At 46.5% G+C, this 16,710-nt stretch overlaps 1 protein-coding gene across 4 annotated transcripts in view; it reads right to left on the bottom strand.

Moving 5' to 3' along the window:
- The window catches only part of ACSBG2 (acyl-CoA synthetase bubblegum family member 2), a 246,519-nt gene that overhangs the window by 73,211 nt on the left and 156,598 nt on the right, over positions 1-16,710 (bottom strand). For all 4 annotated transcript variants that reach the window (XM_030218100.1, XM_030218098.1, XM_030218101.1 and 1 more), the window contains one exon: positions 112-345. In XM_030218100.1, the coding sequence (XP_030073960.1) occupies positions 112-345 (234 nt within the window). The remainder of the gene's footprint in view (positions 1-111; positions 346-16,710) is intronic.

Consider the following 16,710-nt stretch of genomic DNA (forward strand, 5'->3'; position numbering starts at 1 on the left):
TCATCAGGGGTGGAAACAGAACTTTGGCTGGTGGCAAAATTCTGATCTGTGGCACACCCATTAGGTAAATGGAAGATCCTGGTGATTTCAAAAGAAAAGAAGATGACATACCTCATGAGCCTGAATGCATCTGAAACGGAGACAGTGTGAGGCCCAGAGCTTTCACTCATTCCATACAGCTCATACACGGGAATGTTAAGGCTCAGAAAGAATTCTAAGGTGTCCTTGGTGATCGGAGCTGCACCAGTGTAACACTTCGCACATTGGTCCAGTCCCAAAGCTTTCCGAACTTTTTTAAAAACCAGCTTGTTGGCTACACGGAATGTCACTGGCTCAGAAGACATCCTTTAATATAAAAGAAGCATTTGCAAGGGGTGTGTAAGAATGTGATAAAGGCAGTTACTAACCTAACACCATTCAACTATGATATTTTAATGTGAATCATGTTTAAACTAGCAAAACGCAGCCTCACAGAACTTCACACTCCTTGGTATATTAAAGTTTAACAGCATCAGAGCAGAAAATGGATGAGCTTCACATAAAATAAGATGACAAAATAAGTAGGAACAGCAGAGGTCAGTGTAAACCGTAGGGAGTTTATTATTCAACAATTACCTTGTGGGGTAAGGCTATGGTTCAGTGAATGTAACTGTGTCAGGGGTCTCAATCTACACAGTATCAATACATTCATTAAAAATTTATAAAACCAATACACAAGGCCATAAAAGAAACAAAAATGCTAACATTAATTCATAAAAATTAACATTTCAAAAAACCCACAAGTTGTGCATAAATAAGAAAACATTTTACTCCATTTAATGCGCTCCTAAGTGGTGTCTACTGGGATGGGGCAACCGCAGAGGATTAAAGTGGCAGAGTTGCATTAAACGGACTGCTGGTTGGGAGGCGGGGATAGTGCTGGGCAGACTTGTACGGTCTGTGCCAGAGCCGGTGGTTGGGAGGCAGGGCTGGTGGTTGGGAGGCGGGGATAGTGCTGGGCAGACTTATGCGGTCTGTGCCGGGGCCAGTGGTTGGGGGGCGGGGATGGTGCTGGGCAGACTTGTACGGTCTGTGCCCTGGAGAGCACAGGTGCAGGTCGGGGTGGGGTGGGGTATACACAGGGAGTAGCAAATATGAGTTGTCTTATTGGGCGGTCTGGATGGACCGTGCAGGTCTTTTTCTGCCGTTATCTACTATGTTTGGCTGCCGCAAAGACACTTATTGCCTCTCACTGGAAACAGAGTAATGGTCCCACGATACACAGTTGGTTGGTGAAAATAAGACTGACAGCAGAGTTGGAGAAATTAACTTTATTGAAAAATGTTCAATAAAGACTTCATACAACTTAAAAATGTGGAAAAATAATGCAAGTGCTCGTCCTTTTTTTTTTTAAACAAAACTATTAGGATTTGAACCCGCCACCTCTGGATTACAAGACCGCTGCTCTAACCACTCAGCCACAACTGTACTTACTTGGATGTCCCTCCCTTAATTCCAGGTCTCTAAGCTGAGTGAAGCACGGCCAAAAAGGACGTTTTTATTATTGCGTGGGGGGGGGGGGGGGGGGGGCGCACAAAATGGACATTTTTTTTTTGAAGCGAAGCTTTATTAAAAAAAAAATCAAACAGGCTCCGATGCTGCAGGCTCTTTTTTGGACATTCAACCCCGCAATAATAAAAACGTCCTTTTTGGCCGTGCTTCACTCAGCTGAGAGACCTGGAAGTCTCTGAGCCAATCACAGCATGTTTAGTTGAGCTAAACACGCTGTGATTGGCTCAGAGACTTCCAGGTCTCTCAGCTAAGTGAAGCACGGACAATCACAGCGCATTCAGCTCAGCTAAACATGCTGTGAAAGGACGAGCACTTGGATTTTTTTTGACATGCGCAGAGCAGCCAGCATAACGCTTTGCTGCTCTGTGCATGCTTGACCGGCGGATTGGCCGACAGTTTTATGATGGAATAGAGAATGCAAGTGAGCTACAATAAATAGCTCATTTGTATTCCCTTGCCTTGATGCATAGCCGCTCCCTACCGATTCGCTATGGAATTCGGTATGGAACGGCTCTAACGACGACTTTTGTGCATCCCCCCCTAGGAGTCATATTAATATCAGAAGGGTGGATTATTGGCAGGATATTTTTCAGTATTGTAGTGTTGAATATTTCTCCTGTTGTAGAGTATCTGTTTTGTAATTTTCAATAAAAATTCAAAGTAAAAAAAAAAAGAAAACATTTTGACATGCCAATAAAACAAGCTACAACATAGAACAACATTTAGTCTGTTCAAAAATGAATAATAGTTTTTGAGGATCAGAAAGCGTCAAACATTTAAAGTGTTTCTAATATTTATGATCAAGATTATTTTTGTGTTTATATTATTTACCCCCAGATTCTATATATGGAGGAGTGGCCTAGTGGTTAGGGTGGTGGACTTTGGTCCTGGGGAACTGAGGAACTGAGTTCGATTCCCACTTCAGGCACAGGCAGCTCCTTGTGACTCTGGGCAAGTCACGTAACCCTCCATTGCCCCATGTAAGCCGCATTGAGCCTGCCATGAGTGGGAAAGCATGGGGTACAAATGTAACAAAAAAAAATCCAAATTTAGGCACAGATCCAAGATATACATGAACACGGTTAATGAACTGTTAGTATCAATTGATGTTTATCATTTAATGACATTAAGCATCTGCCTACTTGCTAGTCTATAACAGGCGCCTAATCTCATAGGGTGCAACTCAAGAGGGTGTGGCCATGGGAGGGGCATACCAAAGAGCTGAATGCAGTGTTATAGAATAGCACAATGTACACACCCAAATACAATGTGTTGGGCACTGGCACTTACACCAAGTTCCAGTTGGCATAAATGCTAGCACCCAACTTTGGGCGCAGGAATAGGTATTATACGCTGCTCTATAAAGGACACTTAGCCTGGAGTGTCCTTTGTAGAATAGTGTTTAGCAACAATTTTTCAGTGCCATTTACAGAATCTGGCCCTTACCGTATAAAAAATGGTTGATAGGAGGATACCAGTAGGGTCATATAAACCAGCGTTTCTTAAGTCCAGTCCTGGAGTACTCTTTGCCAGTCATATTTTCAGGATATCCACAATGAATATGCATTAAAGAGATTTGAATATAATGGAGGCAGTGTATGCAAATCAAGTTCATATATATTCATTGTGGATATCCTGAAAACCTGACTGGAAAGGGGTACTCCGGGACTGGACTTGGGAAACACTGATATAAACCAAGGAATCAAACCGCACTGTATTCTGTGCACATAAACACATGGCAGATGCTTAACAATATAAAAAACAGGTTTACATGAATGAGATTAAAAGGTAATATTGTAAATTTATACAAATTGAGTCACTAACTTCTCCTTAGTGTCACGTCTGTGGCCGTGACCACCCTCAGACTTACCTTATTTCTGGGGGTCAGCTTCTAAGCTGGCTTCTGCCTATCCTTTCTGGAGTAGTTTTCCTTCTGTGTGCTGGCTGCTTCCAGCATGGCTCTAATTACTCCACTCTACTGCACCTGGGGGTGCTGCCTGACTTAGCTCTACCTCTGTCTCCAGCCTGGTTCTGTTTGCTCCTCTGTGCTGCACCTAGGTATTCTAAGTCTCTCTATGTTCTGTGTGCGCTCTGCCTGCTCCTTCGTTTGTGCTCCTCTCACCCGCTGGTGGCCAGAGCCAGTGGCTGCCATAGTTTGTCTTGCTGTTCCTACCCGTTCCAGACTTTAGCTCAGTCCGGTTCTTCCAGGCTGCCGGACCTGTCTCTCTTGTTTGTGCCTGGACAGCCTCCGTAGTTGCTTACTGATGGCTGCAGCTGCTCCTCAGGGGGTTGAAGGGCTTTATTAATCACTTAGAGACTGCAGCCTTGGCCTTTGCATCGTCTAAGGTCCCTGGTATGTTTGAGTGCTCTGTGCACTGCTTCCTTGTCCAGTTCAGTGTGAGTTTCTAGCTTGTTACTAGTAGCTTGGGCATAGCTTTTCTTGTTGGCTTGTGTACAGCTTTACTAGTTCTCCTGTGTTTTGCTTAGTGTGACTTTCTAGCTTGTGACTAGTTAGCTTGGGCATAGCTTTCTTGTTAGCTTGTGTACAGCTTTTCTACTTTTCTTGTGTTTAGCTTTCCGGTTTTCCTGTGTGTGTTTTCCTTTGCTTCTGGAGCTTCAGCCCTAGTCCCGTCCGCTGCCAGTACTCCTTGCTACTGGAGCTCCAGCCACAGTCTTGCTGCCTACTGCCTGTACCTGGATATTCTCTGCCTGTGGCCAGACCTGACTATTGCCGGAACCCGGACATTCCCTGCCTGTCTGCCTTGCTTTCGCCTAGGTGCCTGGGGGCACTTCTGTATCCTGATGCCTGTTGTTCCTGCTTGCTAGTTCCAGTTCCGGTTTCCCTGTAAGCCCTGCCGGCTGCCCGAACCTGAGGGCTCAACCCTCGGGGAACGGTGGCTAAGCGTAGGTGAAGCCTAAGTCCAGTGTGGTCCTGTCCAGCAGGTTCCGGTCCCGTGTGTTCCAGTCCAGTGGGCTCCACTCCAGTGTGTTCCAGTCCTGTGTATTCCAGTGCAGAACTCCAGTCCGGGGTTCCAGTCCAGCCTTGCCTCGTCTCTGCTTTGAAGGTGACCTTGTCTGCCACTGCCGCTCCATGGTAGTGGTCCAAGGGCTCACAACCCAGTGCTTCCAGGGAAGAAGCCTAACACTCTTGCGATGACCACCAAAAAGAACAGAAAAACAATCTGTACGGCGAAAGTGTTCAGTAACTGTCATATAATTTTTAAAACACTGTTTAACATCCAGAGTGTGTAAATTCTTCTGATCCTCTGTGCCCGAGACAGAACCGAGAACCGGAAGAAAAATCCCATTGGGAAAGATGGAAACTAGATACTACCTTAGGCAGGAAAGGAACTGGACGTAGAATTACTCGCTCCTTGGAAAACTGCAAAAAAAAAAAAAAAAAAAAAGAGGTCGACAAGAAAAAAAGCTTGCAATTGTGAAACTCTTCTAGCTGAAGCAATGGTCCCCAAAAACACTGTCTTGAGGACCAAATCCTTTAGGGAACAAGCTGAACAGCGGTTCAAAAGGAGGACCTGTGAGAGTAAAAAGCACCAGATTGAGATCCCAAAATGGAAAGAAGGATCTAACTGAAGGGTGAAGAAGACTGACATGCTACAGAAAACAAGATACGTCAAGAAACTTGACAAGGATTTTCCCGCTGGATTCGGCCTCTGAAACAGGACAGGGCCACCGCTTGCACTTTAAGAGAAGAGACAAGCCCTTATCAAAACCTCGCTGAAGAAAATCCAACATCTGTGCCACTGAAGCCCAAAAGGGGGCAATAGCAGCATCTGCACAACAAGCCTGAAAAATGTGCCAGGTAAGAATATAACAGAGAGATCGATCAACGCCTAGACTTAAGCATGGTAATCACTGGGGCTGAAAACCCCCTCTTAGCTAAGCAGGCTTGTTCAAGAGTTATGCCGTAAGACAAAATCGAGCTGGGTCTGGATGCAGAATTGACTCTTGCAACAGCAGGGTCCTGTGTACCGGTATAGGAAGAGGAGAGGCCGATCGAAGACGCTGAAGGTCTGCATACTAAGGACGGCGGGGCCAATCTGGAACCACCAGAACTACCGGCCCCCGTGCCGCTCGATGTTTTGAAAACGACGACCTAAGAAAGGCCATGGAGGTAATGCGTAGAGTAGACCGGAGAGCCACTGCTACATTAGTGCGTCTACTTCCTCTGCTCATGCGTCCCTTCAGCGACTGAAGAAGCGCGGAAGTTTTGAGTTGAGACTGGAGATGAAAAAGATCTAGGACTGGAGTGTCCCAGTGCGCTACTATCAACTGAAATGCCCGATCGCTGAGAAACCATTCTCGATCGAGAGCGCTGCGACTGAGAAAATGTGCTTGAAAGTTCTCGACTCCTGCCACATGAGAGACTGAAATGGCAGAAAGATGAATCTGTGCCCAAGCTATGAAAGTCGCCGTTTCTTGATTCAAAAGACAACTCTTCATTCCCCCCTGGCGGATGATATAAGCCACTGCCGTGGCATTGTCCGACAGAACTGGCACTATTTCGCCCGCCAATCGAGGATGGAACTCTAGCAGAGCTAGACGAATAGCTCTGATCTCCAAACAAAAATTGATGGATTGAGACAGGAGACAGCTCCAGAGGAGACGATAGAGCCTGGATCCACCTGACCAAGCAATGAGACCCCCAGCCTCAAAGACTGGCATCTCACGTTAATGCTAGCCACCGAGGAGACTCCAAAGACATTCCTAAGGCGAGATTCTTTGTCCGCAACCACCAGAAAAGACTGCTGCGCTCAAAAGTAACCCCTAAAAACGCCAGGGACTGTGAAAGAATCAGACGGCTCTTGGTACTGCATTTACGACCCAACCTAGGGACTGCAAGAAACGCACTACTCGGTCTGTGACCTGCCGACTCTTGATAAAACTTCGCCCTGATTAACCAGTCGTCCAGATACGGATAGAGAAGAATCCCCTGTGTTCTGAGAGCTGCAGCGACCACTACCATTACCTTGGAGAAAATGCGAGGAGCTGTCGCGAATCCAAAAGACAGAGCCTGAGAATTGTGAAACGTAAGAACTTTTGAGATCCAAAATAAGATGAAAAGACCCCTCCCTTCTTGGGAACCACAAAGTAAAAGAGAAACCAGCCTGTCTGCACGCGGAAGGAGGGACTGGACAAATAGCCTGAAGGTCTAAAAGTCTTCGCAGAATCTACCGAACCGCTCCCGCTTTTTGACGAGAGCACCAGGGAAACTCCAGAAAGCCTTCCGAAAGAGGTACTGCGAATTCTAAGGCATAACCTTCTCGAATAACCTCCAAGACCCACTGGTCGGATATAATGTGGGCCCACCTCTGGTAGAACTGAGAAAGCCGAGCCCCTACAAGAACAGAGGAGAGGCCCTCACACCTTCATTGTGAAGGACGGGAAGGAAACCAGAAGAGCGCGCCCGCGATTCTACCTGCCCCACGGAAACCTCGAAAGGACTGAGCTCTACTGAAAAATCTAGACCTCTGAGCTTGAGCTCCTTGACCAGACTAAAAACCTATGGAAATCTCTCGGTCTACCATGACCAAAGAACTTCGACTCGACATACGAGGTCTGTCCTCTAGGAGACAAGGAAACCTAGCATCCCCCCAAAGAATGCACTAATTTATCCAACTCTTCTCCAAACAGAAACAAACCTGTGAAAGGAAACTTAAACTTGGACGCAGCATCCGCCGGCCAACCTCGCAATGGAACTCTCAAAGCCAAGGATTTAGAAGATGGTCTCAGATCATACAAAACATCTGCCTAAAAGGCAGAACCCGTCTCATTGTTGGCCACCTCAACATCAATAGAAGGAAGATCATCTGAAAACCTATCCAGGACTCTCTCCGCCTAGCGAAAAACAGGCTCTGGCCACCACAGTCACAAATAACCGCCTGCACTGCCAAAGAAGAAACATCAAAACTATGCTTAAGCAGAGAGTCCAACCTCCTGTGCTGAACATCTCGGAGGGCTTTTCCTCCATCTACGGGAACCATGAATCGCTTGGTAACTGCCAACACCACCACATCAATCACCAAGATGCTAAGCAGAAGACAAAGATGGGACATGGACCTGGCTGTCATAAACGAGGAGTCGGGAACAGCCCACTGTACCTCAATAATATCCCAAATGTCCTAATGGATAGGAAAAGTTCTTGGTGAAAATCTAGTGCTTTTAACTAACAAATCAACTTTACGAACCTCTGGCACCAGAGGAAGCCCTTCAAAGTGCAACATAGAGGAAATCAAAGAAAGTAACTCTTGTAAATCCTCCGTAAGAAAACTCCTAGCTACAGAAGGATGTTCTCCTTGTGAAAAAGGCAGGATCTATGGGAGACTGATGCACCCAAAACCTTCTCCGCTAGACATTTTTCCTCTTTTAAGAAAAGCATATCTTGATCCAGGTCCAATAAAAATCAACTTGTGGATCCCAGCTTCTAGACGTCTCTACAGGGGAAACAGACCCTGAAAACTCCACAGAAACTGCTGCTGCTAAACCAGCTTTCTACATTAAAAAAAGGGTCTGGTGTATGTGGAGGAAAAACTTAGGAAGAAAACCCCTTTCCAGAGTTTCTCCTGACTGCACCAGGAACCCTGTCTATGACTCTGTGCGGTCCCAAAGCCTGAAAAGTAGAAACATGACATGCAGGTGTGTTTGATGTACAGCGCTGCATATGCCTTGTAGCGCTATAGAAATGATAAATAGTAGTAGAAGTAGAACCTGCAGCTGCCAGCAAGATGGACGCCTTTCGCGCCAAAATCGCCGAGTCGGGATCCCTAGCCGTCGCGCAACTCTCTGAAGAAACTGCGACGGAGGAGGTTTGTGGAAGCGGTAGAAAAAAACGGCGACGGAAATGAAGGCACCGCTACCTCTGCTAATGCCGAACAGAATTCACATGCTCCGCCCACGCCTCGGCGCTGGGAAACCGCACATAATTTAAATTTCTCTGAGAAAGCGGAGCTGACTCTGCAGCCAGCTAAGCACTCTGCGCTTTTTTTTTTTTTTTTTTAACGCCACACAGGAGCAAAACGGAACAAAAGTAAATCAAATGCTCGTTTAAACTACGGGGCAGGAATAACGATAATATTTAGGTTTTGTTTTTTTTTTTTAAGAGAAACAGCTCCGCAGCATTCAGAGCAAAAAATCCCCACAGAGACAACGGAACTGCCTGCTCGTTAGACTGCTGGGGAAATACAAGATTTTCTCTCTTTCTTTTCAAATAACAGTGGCTGCCTCTCCCAAAGGCAAAGCCCTTGACTAAGAGCAGCCCTTCCTAAAATATAGGGAGATGGGGAGGAGGGGGGGGGGGGGAGGGACCCGGGTACACCCGAGTGTAACACCCCAGAGGCAGTAGAGGAAAAATAAACTCCCAACTACTGAACCTCAAAAAGATTCCCCAGACACAGAAGAAATATTGAAACTACTAAAAGAAACAAGAGAAGAAGAGAGACTAATGGGCTCACGTCCTACCTGCTGGAGACTGAGAAAATACTGAGGCTAACGTCACATGACCAGGGCTCTTATTGGCTCTCTAGAGTCAGAGTTTTCTCAGTCTCCACCTGCTGGTAGGCGTACACAACCCATCAGTCCAATCCTGGGCCGGTCCGGAGGGACGCTAAGGAAACTGTAGTTGTACACTACTTTGATCTTAAGTGGTTAATCAAATAAATTCAGCCTTGAACTTTGAATTCTTAATGCTGCTATGATAAAAATGTAAAAAATAAGCAAAAATCTCTATTCCAATGAATTGCTTAAAGCCGCTGTACTATGATTCTAAAACTAAGACTTGTAAGATTTTGGCCAGTTGTATAGCATTCATAATTCCTGGTTTAATCTTTGTGAGAAGATATTCTGTTAGGAATATAAAGTTTTAACCTCTCTGGAATATGTCCATGAGAAGGGCTTGATCTCTCTGTTATTTAAATTTAGTGCAAAGGTGGTGTTTTTGATATGGTCAATTACAGGTATGGAAACGCAGATTCCCAGTCTGTGTAGAATTGCTGCGACTACTGTGAAGACTCGAGGAGCAAATGCGAGGACACAAGGCAAGACACGAAACTGGTAGTGGTGTTTCCCCTAGAACATTGGAGGTGAGAATTATTATATATATATATATATATATATATATATATATATATATATATATACAGTATATATATATATATATATACACAGTGGTATATATATATATACACAGTGGTGGAAATAAGTATTTGATCCCTTGCTGATTTTGTAAGTTTGCCCACTGACAAAGACATGAGCAGCCCATAATTGAAGGGTAGGTTATTGGTAACAGTGAGAGATAGCACATCACAAATTAAATCCGGAAAATCACATTGTGGAAAGTATATGAATTTATTTGCATTCTGCAGAGGGAAATAAGTATTTGATCCCCCACCAACCAGTAAGAGATCTGGCCCCTACAGACCAGGTAGATGCTCCAAATCAACTCGTTACCTGCATGACAGACAGCTGTCGGCAATGGTCACCTGTATGAAAGACACCTGTCCACAGACTCAGTGAATCAGTCAGACTCTAACCTCTACAAAATGGCCAAGAGCAAGGAGCTGTCTAAGGATGTCAGGGACAAGATCATACACCTGCACAAGGCTGGAATGGGCTACAAAACCATCAGTAAGACGCTGGGCGAGAAGGAGACAACTGTTGGTGCCATAGTAAGAAAATGGAAGAAGTACAAAATGACTGTCAATCGACAAAGATCTGGGGCTCCACGCAAAATCTCACCTCGTGGGGTATCCTTGATCATGAGGAAGGTTAGAAATCAGCCTACAACTACAAGGGGGGAACTTGTCAATGATCTCAAGGCAGCTGGGACCACTGTCACCACGAAAACCATTGGTAACACATTACGACATAACGGATTGCAATCCTGCAGTGCCCGCAAGGTCCCCCTGCTCCGGAAGGCACATGTGACGGCCCGTCTGAAGTTTGCCAGTGAACACCTGGATGATGCCGAGAGTGATTGGGAGAAGGTGCTGTGGTCAGATGAGACAAAAATTGAGCTCTTTGGCATGAACTCAACTCGCCGTGTTTGGAGGAAGAGAAATGCTGCCTATGACCCAAAGAACACCGTCCCCACTGTCAAGCATGGAGGTGGAAATGTTATGTTTTGGGGGGGTTTCTCTGCTAAGGGCACAGGACTACTTCACCGCATCAATGGGAGAATGGATGGGGCCATGTACCGTACAATTCTGAGTGACAACCTCCTTCCCTCCGCCAGGGCCTTAAAAATGGGTCGTGGCTGGGTCTTCCAGCACGACAATGACCCAAAACATACAGCCAAGGCAACAAAGGAGTGGCTCAGGAAGAAGCACATTAGGGTCATGGAGTGGCCTAGCCAGTCACCAGACCTTAATCCCATTGAAAACTTATGGAGGGAGCTGAAGCTGCGAGTTGCCAAGCGACAGCCCAGAACTCTTAATGATTTAGAGATGATCTGCAAAGAGGAGTGGACCAAATTCCTCCTGACATGTGTGCAAACCTCATCATCAACTACAGAAGACGTCTGACCGCTGTGCTTGCCAACAAGGGTTTTGCCACCAAGTATTAGGTCTTGTTTGCCAGAGGGATTAAATACTTATTTCCCTCTGCAGAATGCAAATAAATTCATATACTTTCCACAATGTGATTTTCCGGATTTAATTTGTGATGTGCTATCTCTCACTGTTACCAATAACCTACCCTTCAATTATGGGCTGCTCATGTCTTTGTCAGTGGGCAAACTTACAAAATCAGCAAGGGATCAAATACTTATTTCCACCACTGTATATATATATATATATAATCTCCTATATAATAATTCTCACCTTCAACGTTCTATGCGTCTGCCTGCCTGTGTCCGTAACTTTCTTCACAGGTGGGCTCCGAAGCCCTAGCTGACGTCACTAGACCCATTATGACGCGACCCGGAGGGGAAAAAAAACCCTCACAGCAGATCCACTCCCCCCCCCCCCAGGAGTTCAAGACCCCAACTCCCTCCCTCCGATTTGCCAAAGTTAAAGGGGGCGTGTCGGCAGTGTACTGAAGGCGTGATGGGGGCGTGGTTAAGAGATGGCCGGCCTCGGCAGATAATGGAAAAAAGAAGGCCGGCTCTGACGAGCATTTGGCCGACTTTACTTGGTCTTTTTTTGTTCACGACCAAGCCTTGAAAAGGTGCCCGAACTGACCAGATGACCACCGGAGGGAATCGGGGATCACCTCCCCTTACTCCCCTAGTGGTCACCAACCCCCTCCCACCCAAAAAAAATTTAAAAACATTTTTTTGCCAGCCTCTATGCCAGCCTCAAATGTCACACCAAGCTCCATGACAGCGGTATGCAGGTCCCGGGAGCAGTTTTAGTGGGTACTGCAGTGCACTTCAGGCAGACGGATCCAGGCCCGTCCCCCCCCCACCCTCGTTACACTTGTGGTGGTAAATGGGAGCTCTCCAAAACCCACTGTACCCACATCTAGGTGCCCCCCTTCATCCCTAAGGGCTATGGTAGTGGTGTACAGTTTTGGGGAGTGGGTGTTGGGGGGCTCAGCACCCAAGGTAAGGGAGCTATGCACCTGGGATCAATTTGTGAAGTCCATTGCAGTGCCCCCTAGGATGACCGGTTGGTGTCCTGGCATGTGAGGGGGACCAGTGCACTACAAATGCTGGCTCCTCCCACGACCAAATGACTTGGATTTGGCCGGGTTTGAGATGGCCGCCATTAGTTTCCATTATCGGCGAAAACCAATGGCAGCCATCTCTAAACCCGGCGATCTCTAAAGGCAGCCCAAATGTTGAGATCTGGCTGGCCCCGACCGTATTATCGAAACAAAAGATGGCCGGCCAATTTGTTTCAATAATACGGTCGGGTATGCCGCTTTACGGGGCCGTCATTATAGATGGCCACCCCCGTTCGATTATGCCTCTCCACTTGATCTTGGGCAAGTCACTTAACCCTCCATTGCCTCAGGTACAGATTGTGAGCCCTCCTGGGACAGAAAAATATCCAATGTACCTGAATGTAACTCACCTTGAGCTACTACTGAAAAAGGTGTGAGCAAAATCTAAATAAATAAATAAAAATAGGTAACTTTTTAAGTTTATGTGCTTTGAAAATGAGCACCTAAACATGCTTCACCCAGTAATCCATTTTGTCCGAATTTACAATCCACTTCTTATTTACAAACCATATATAAATAGTCAAGTCGGGGGTCACGTGATGCTGGCAAGCGGAGGGGACGTCTGTTAGCTCGGCTCCCAACCCCTCCACTCTTTATACACCCTTTTATGGTATCTACGGTGCTCCAGAGGGTCCGAGTTTTACAACAAATATCGCTGAACGAACATTAAACGCAAAACTTGAGCTACTCTAGAGGGTGAGTTGCGGTATGCCCACCAAAGTGGCGAAATCCGGCAGAGAGAAAGGCTCCGTGCTGAAAGCCAAAATGGCGTCACCCACACCGCCAAAACTGCCAACACAGGCCTTGAGTCCGGCCCCAGCGCGTGAGGATATGGTGCAAATCTCGCTCAGACACGTCACAATTATTAGATGATAAACTAGCGAAATTACATGATGGCATGGATGAAATTAAGGAATGTATCACCTCACATGCAGCCCGGCTCCAGGAAGCTGAAGAGCGCATCTCCTTGCAGGAAGACCAAATGCGGGCGGCAGAGGGACGAATCGGGGACCTGGAGACCCAAGTGCGTCTACTGCAAGATCGGGTGGACGACCAGGAAAACCGCGGACGAAGAAACAATATAAGAATAGTTGGCATTCCAGAGTCCGTCGGTGACGGGGAGCTCAGGGATTTTGCAGAGAACTGGCTCCCGAAGCAACTGGGCATGGACCCTGAGACCTGCCGTGGCCAGGTGGAAAGGATACATCGGGTGGGCCCGAGAAGAGAAACCACTGGCAGACCTAGGCTGACTATTGCGAGGTTTTTGAACTACCTGACAAAAGCTGCCATCCTAGAGAAATTCAAGAAGCTCCGGAGTGTGGACTATGCAGGCGCTAAGATCTTGTTATTTCAAGACTTTTCTGCACGTGTCAGGAATCCGATTTGTATTCCAGTATCCGGCTCGAATAAAGATCACCTACAATAATAAAACCTTTACGTTGATAAAGGCTGAGGAGCTGCCGGCTTTCTTGGGAAAAGTGCCGGCAGCCACGGATCACGGCGCAGATACCGGAAGAATTGAAGGCGATTCTGGATAAAATACCGCAAACGGAAAAAGCGAGGTTCAAGGGAGTGTGATATGATAAGATCCCTGCAGCAGGGGAGCGCCGTATCTTTCTTTTTTTTTTTTTCTTCTCTCTCTTTGGCCCACAAAACGGCACCTTACAGATGGAATTAACGCGTCTGGAAGGCTTATCTGGCTGATGGAAATCGAGAGGGCAACCGCTCTTGACTGTATTGCTCAATGGAAACCCTGGGAGGAATGGACACACAGATAAGAACATTATGTTATGTTTAATGAGGCGGTTATGACAAGCCAGTACACTTAACTTAAGAGGTACCAGGCATAGCATAGGGCACTGCTTAAAGTATTTACAACTGTTAAAAGTTCTGATACAGTTATGTTGTTATGTTTAATTGTTAAGCTGAAAGGGAAGATCAGTTTACATAATTGCACACTAGTAATTGTTGCGGAGGGGGGGAGGAACGGGGTATTAGGTTTTGGGGATACACTGGGGGGTGTGGGATTGCATATTAAGTGTACGGAGAAGATGACTGTGAACATAAGTGGGGTTCATGGGGGGTGGATGACTGGAGATGCGACTGAGGGGTGGATGGGAGACAACGAGATGAGGGGAGGGAGGGAACGGGGAACAGGGAAGGGAGAACTGGTGCCACGTGGGGAATGTACAATGTTGACAGACCCAAGACGTGGGGGAGAGTTGCATGGACTATGGATGCTGATAGTATGCACCCCGTCGGAGCGGTTTAGCTGGGACGCCGCTCTGGGGGATACAACTGGAAATAAGTGTGTAAATTGGAGGATGATGTGGGTAAATGACTAGTATACATATAGCCACATTAAATGTGGATGGCATCCACTTGCCCATAAAGAGATCCAAACTGATTCAATACAGCAAACACCTGAAAGTGGACATCCTGTTAGTTCAGGAGACCCACCTCTCACAATCAGAACACCTCAAATTAAAGCAGGGGTGGGTGGGTGGGTGAGGTGGTGTCAGCAGCATTTAACAGCAGACAAAGGGGAGTAGCAGTGTTGATTCATAAAGGACTAGACTACACTAGACACAAAATTATTCAGGACCCTGAAGGGAGATTTGTTATCTGGGTGGGCGTCGTGCAGGGCAGCAGGGTAGCTTTGTGCTCGGTTTATGCCCCCAATGTTTATTCACATAAATTTTTTTCCTCCCTGCTGGCAGCCCTGACGACGGTGAGTGAATATCAGTTAGTAGTGGGAGGAGACTTTAATATCACTGCGGATCCCTTGGTAGATTGCAGTCCCCCCATGAAGCAGCCCAAGGATCTAGATGGGAAAGGAGTGGGGTTCCTACAACGGGAGCTGGGGCTAGTAGATATATGGAGAACCCTACACCCGGATGAAAGGGATTTTACTTTTTATTCCCATGTATACAAAGTTAGGTCCAGGCTGGACTACATTCTGATATCTCCTTCTCTATTTTCGAAAACCCGTAAGGCAGGCATTGAAGAAAGCACACTAACAGACCATAGTGCGGTGTGGATGGACTTGGGTAGCCTAAGAGGTAAACGTGAGGCAAGATGGCGCATGAACCCCACATTATACCTAGACTCAGACTTTAAGTCCTTCTTGACAAAAGAGTGGCAATACTATGTGGAAGATAATATCACACAAGACATGAACCCAGTAGTGTTGTGGGAAGCTGGAAAAGCCGTTATGAGGGACAAAATTATAGAATATACGTCCAGAATGAGGAAAAAACGGGATGGGGAGCTTCTCTCTTTGATGAAACAGCTACAAGATACTAGGGCCGCACTGTTAAGAGATGGTAAGGGAGCCCAGGAGAAATTTCAAGAACTGAGGAGTAGCAACAACGCCATTTTGCATCAGAGGACCTTGAGGGATATCCAACTGTATAAATATAACCTTCACAGATGGGGCAACAAGACGGGGAGACTATTAGCGGGCTTAGTGCGCAATAGACCTATGAAGCAAGTGATTTCACGTGTGCAAGCTAGCTCAGGGAAAATGTGTGAAAAGGAAAAGGATATCCAGGACGCCTTTGTGGATTTCTATAGAACCTTGTATGACTCGGGGAAGTGCGACACAGAGAAACGCATAAACTTTTTCAAAGACCTCCATTTGCCATCGCTGACCCCAGCGCAGCTGGCGGCACTTAATGAGGCCATCACGGGGGAGGAAATCCAAGCTGTGATTAAGAAACTTAAATTAGCAAAGGCACCCGGGCCTGATGGATTAGGGCCTGAATTCTATAAAATTTTGGGTTTACACCTCACCGGCCCCTTCAGCGAGATGGGACAGGCCCTGCTCACAACGGGGCAAGATGTGGGAGATTTAACTCACGCCACTATAGTAGTACTCCCAAAGCCTGGGAGAAACAAAGAACAACTGGGGTCGATTAGGCCAATATCTTTATTAAATCAAGATATTAAGCTGTTCGCCAGCATTCTGGCCTCTAGACTGGGAAGGGTCATTCCACTTTTGGTCCACAAGGATCAGACTGGATTTGTCCCGGGCAGATATGCCTCCAACAACATCTTGAGGGCATTGAGTGCACTGCAGGTGAAGGGAGGTAAACCGGGGGACGATATCATTGCAAGCCTTGATGCCAAGAAGGCATTTGATAAGATACTGTGGGACCACCTGTTCTGGGTTCTTCCACAATTTGGAATATACGGAGAATTCCTACAAGGTGTGAGGGCGCTGTATAAAAAACCCACAGCCCAGATATTAATAAATGGAGACCTAACTAGTAAATTTGCACTGGAAAGGGGAACGCGACAGGGATGCCCTTTTTCCCCGATGTTATTTGTCCTAGCGATTGAGCCTCTAGCCTGCAAGATAAGACAATTGGTGGAGTTAAAGGGGATTAGGGTGGGCAACCAGGAATATAAAATCAATCTTTTTGCAGATGACATGCTGATCTTTCTGGGTCAAGCGTCACAGGGAATCCCCCAGCT

Source organism: Microcaecilia unicolor, chromosome 11 (assembly GCF_901765095.1).
Source record: "Microcaecilia unicolor chromosome 11, aMicUni1.1, whole genome shotgun sequence".
NCBI classification, from domain to species: domain Eukaryota; kingdom Metazoa; phylum Chordata; class Amphibia; order Gymnophiona; family Siphonopidae; genus Microcaecilia; species Microcaecilia unicolor.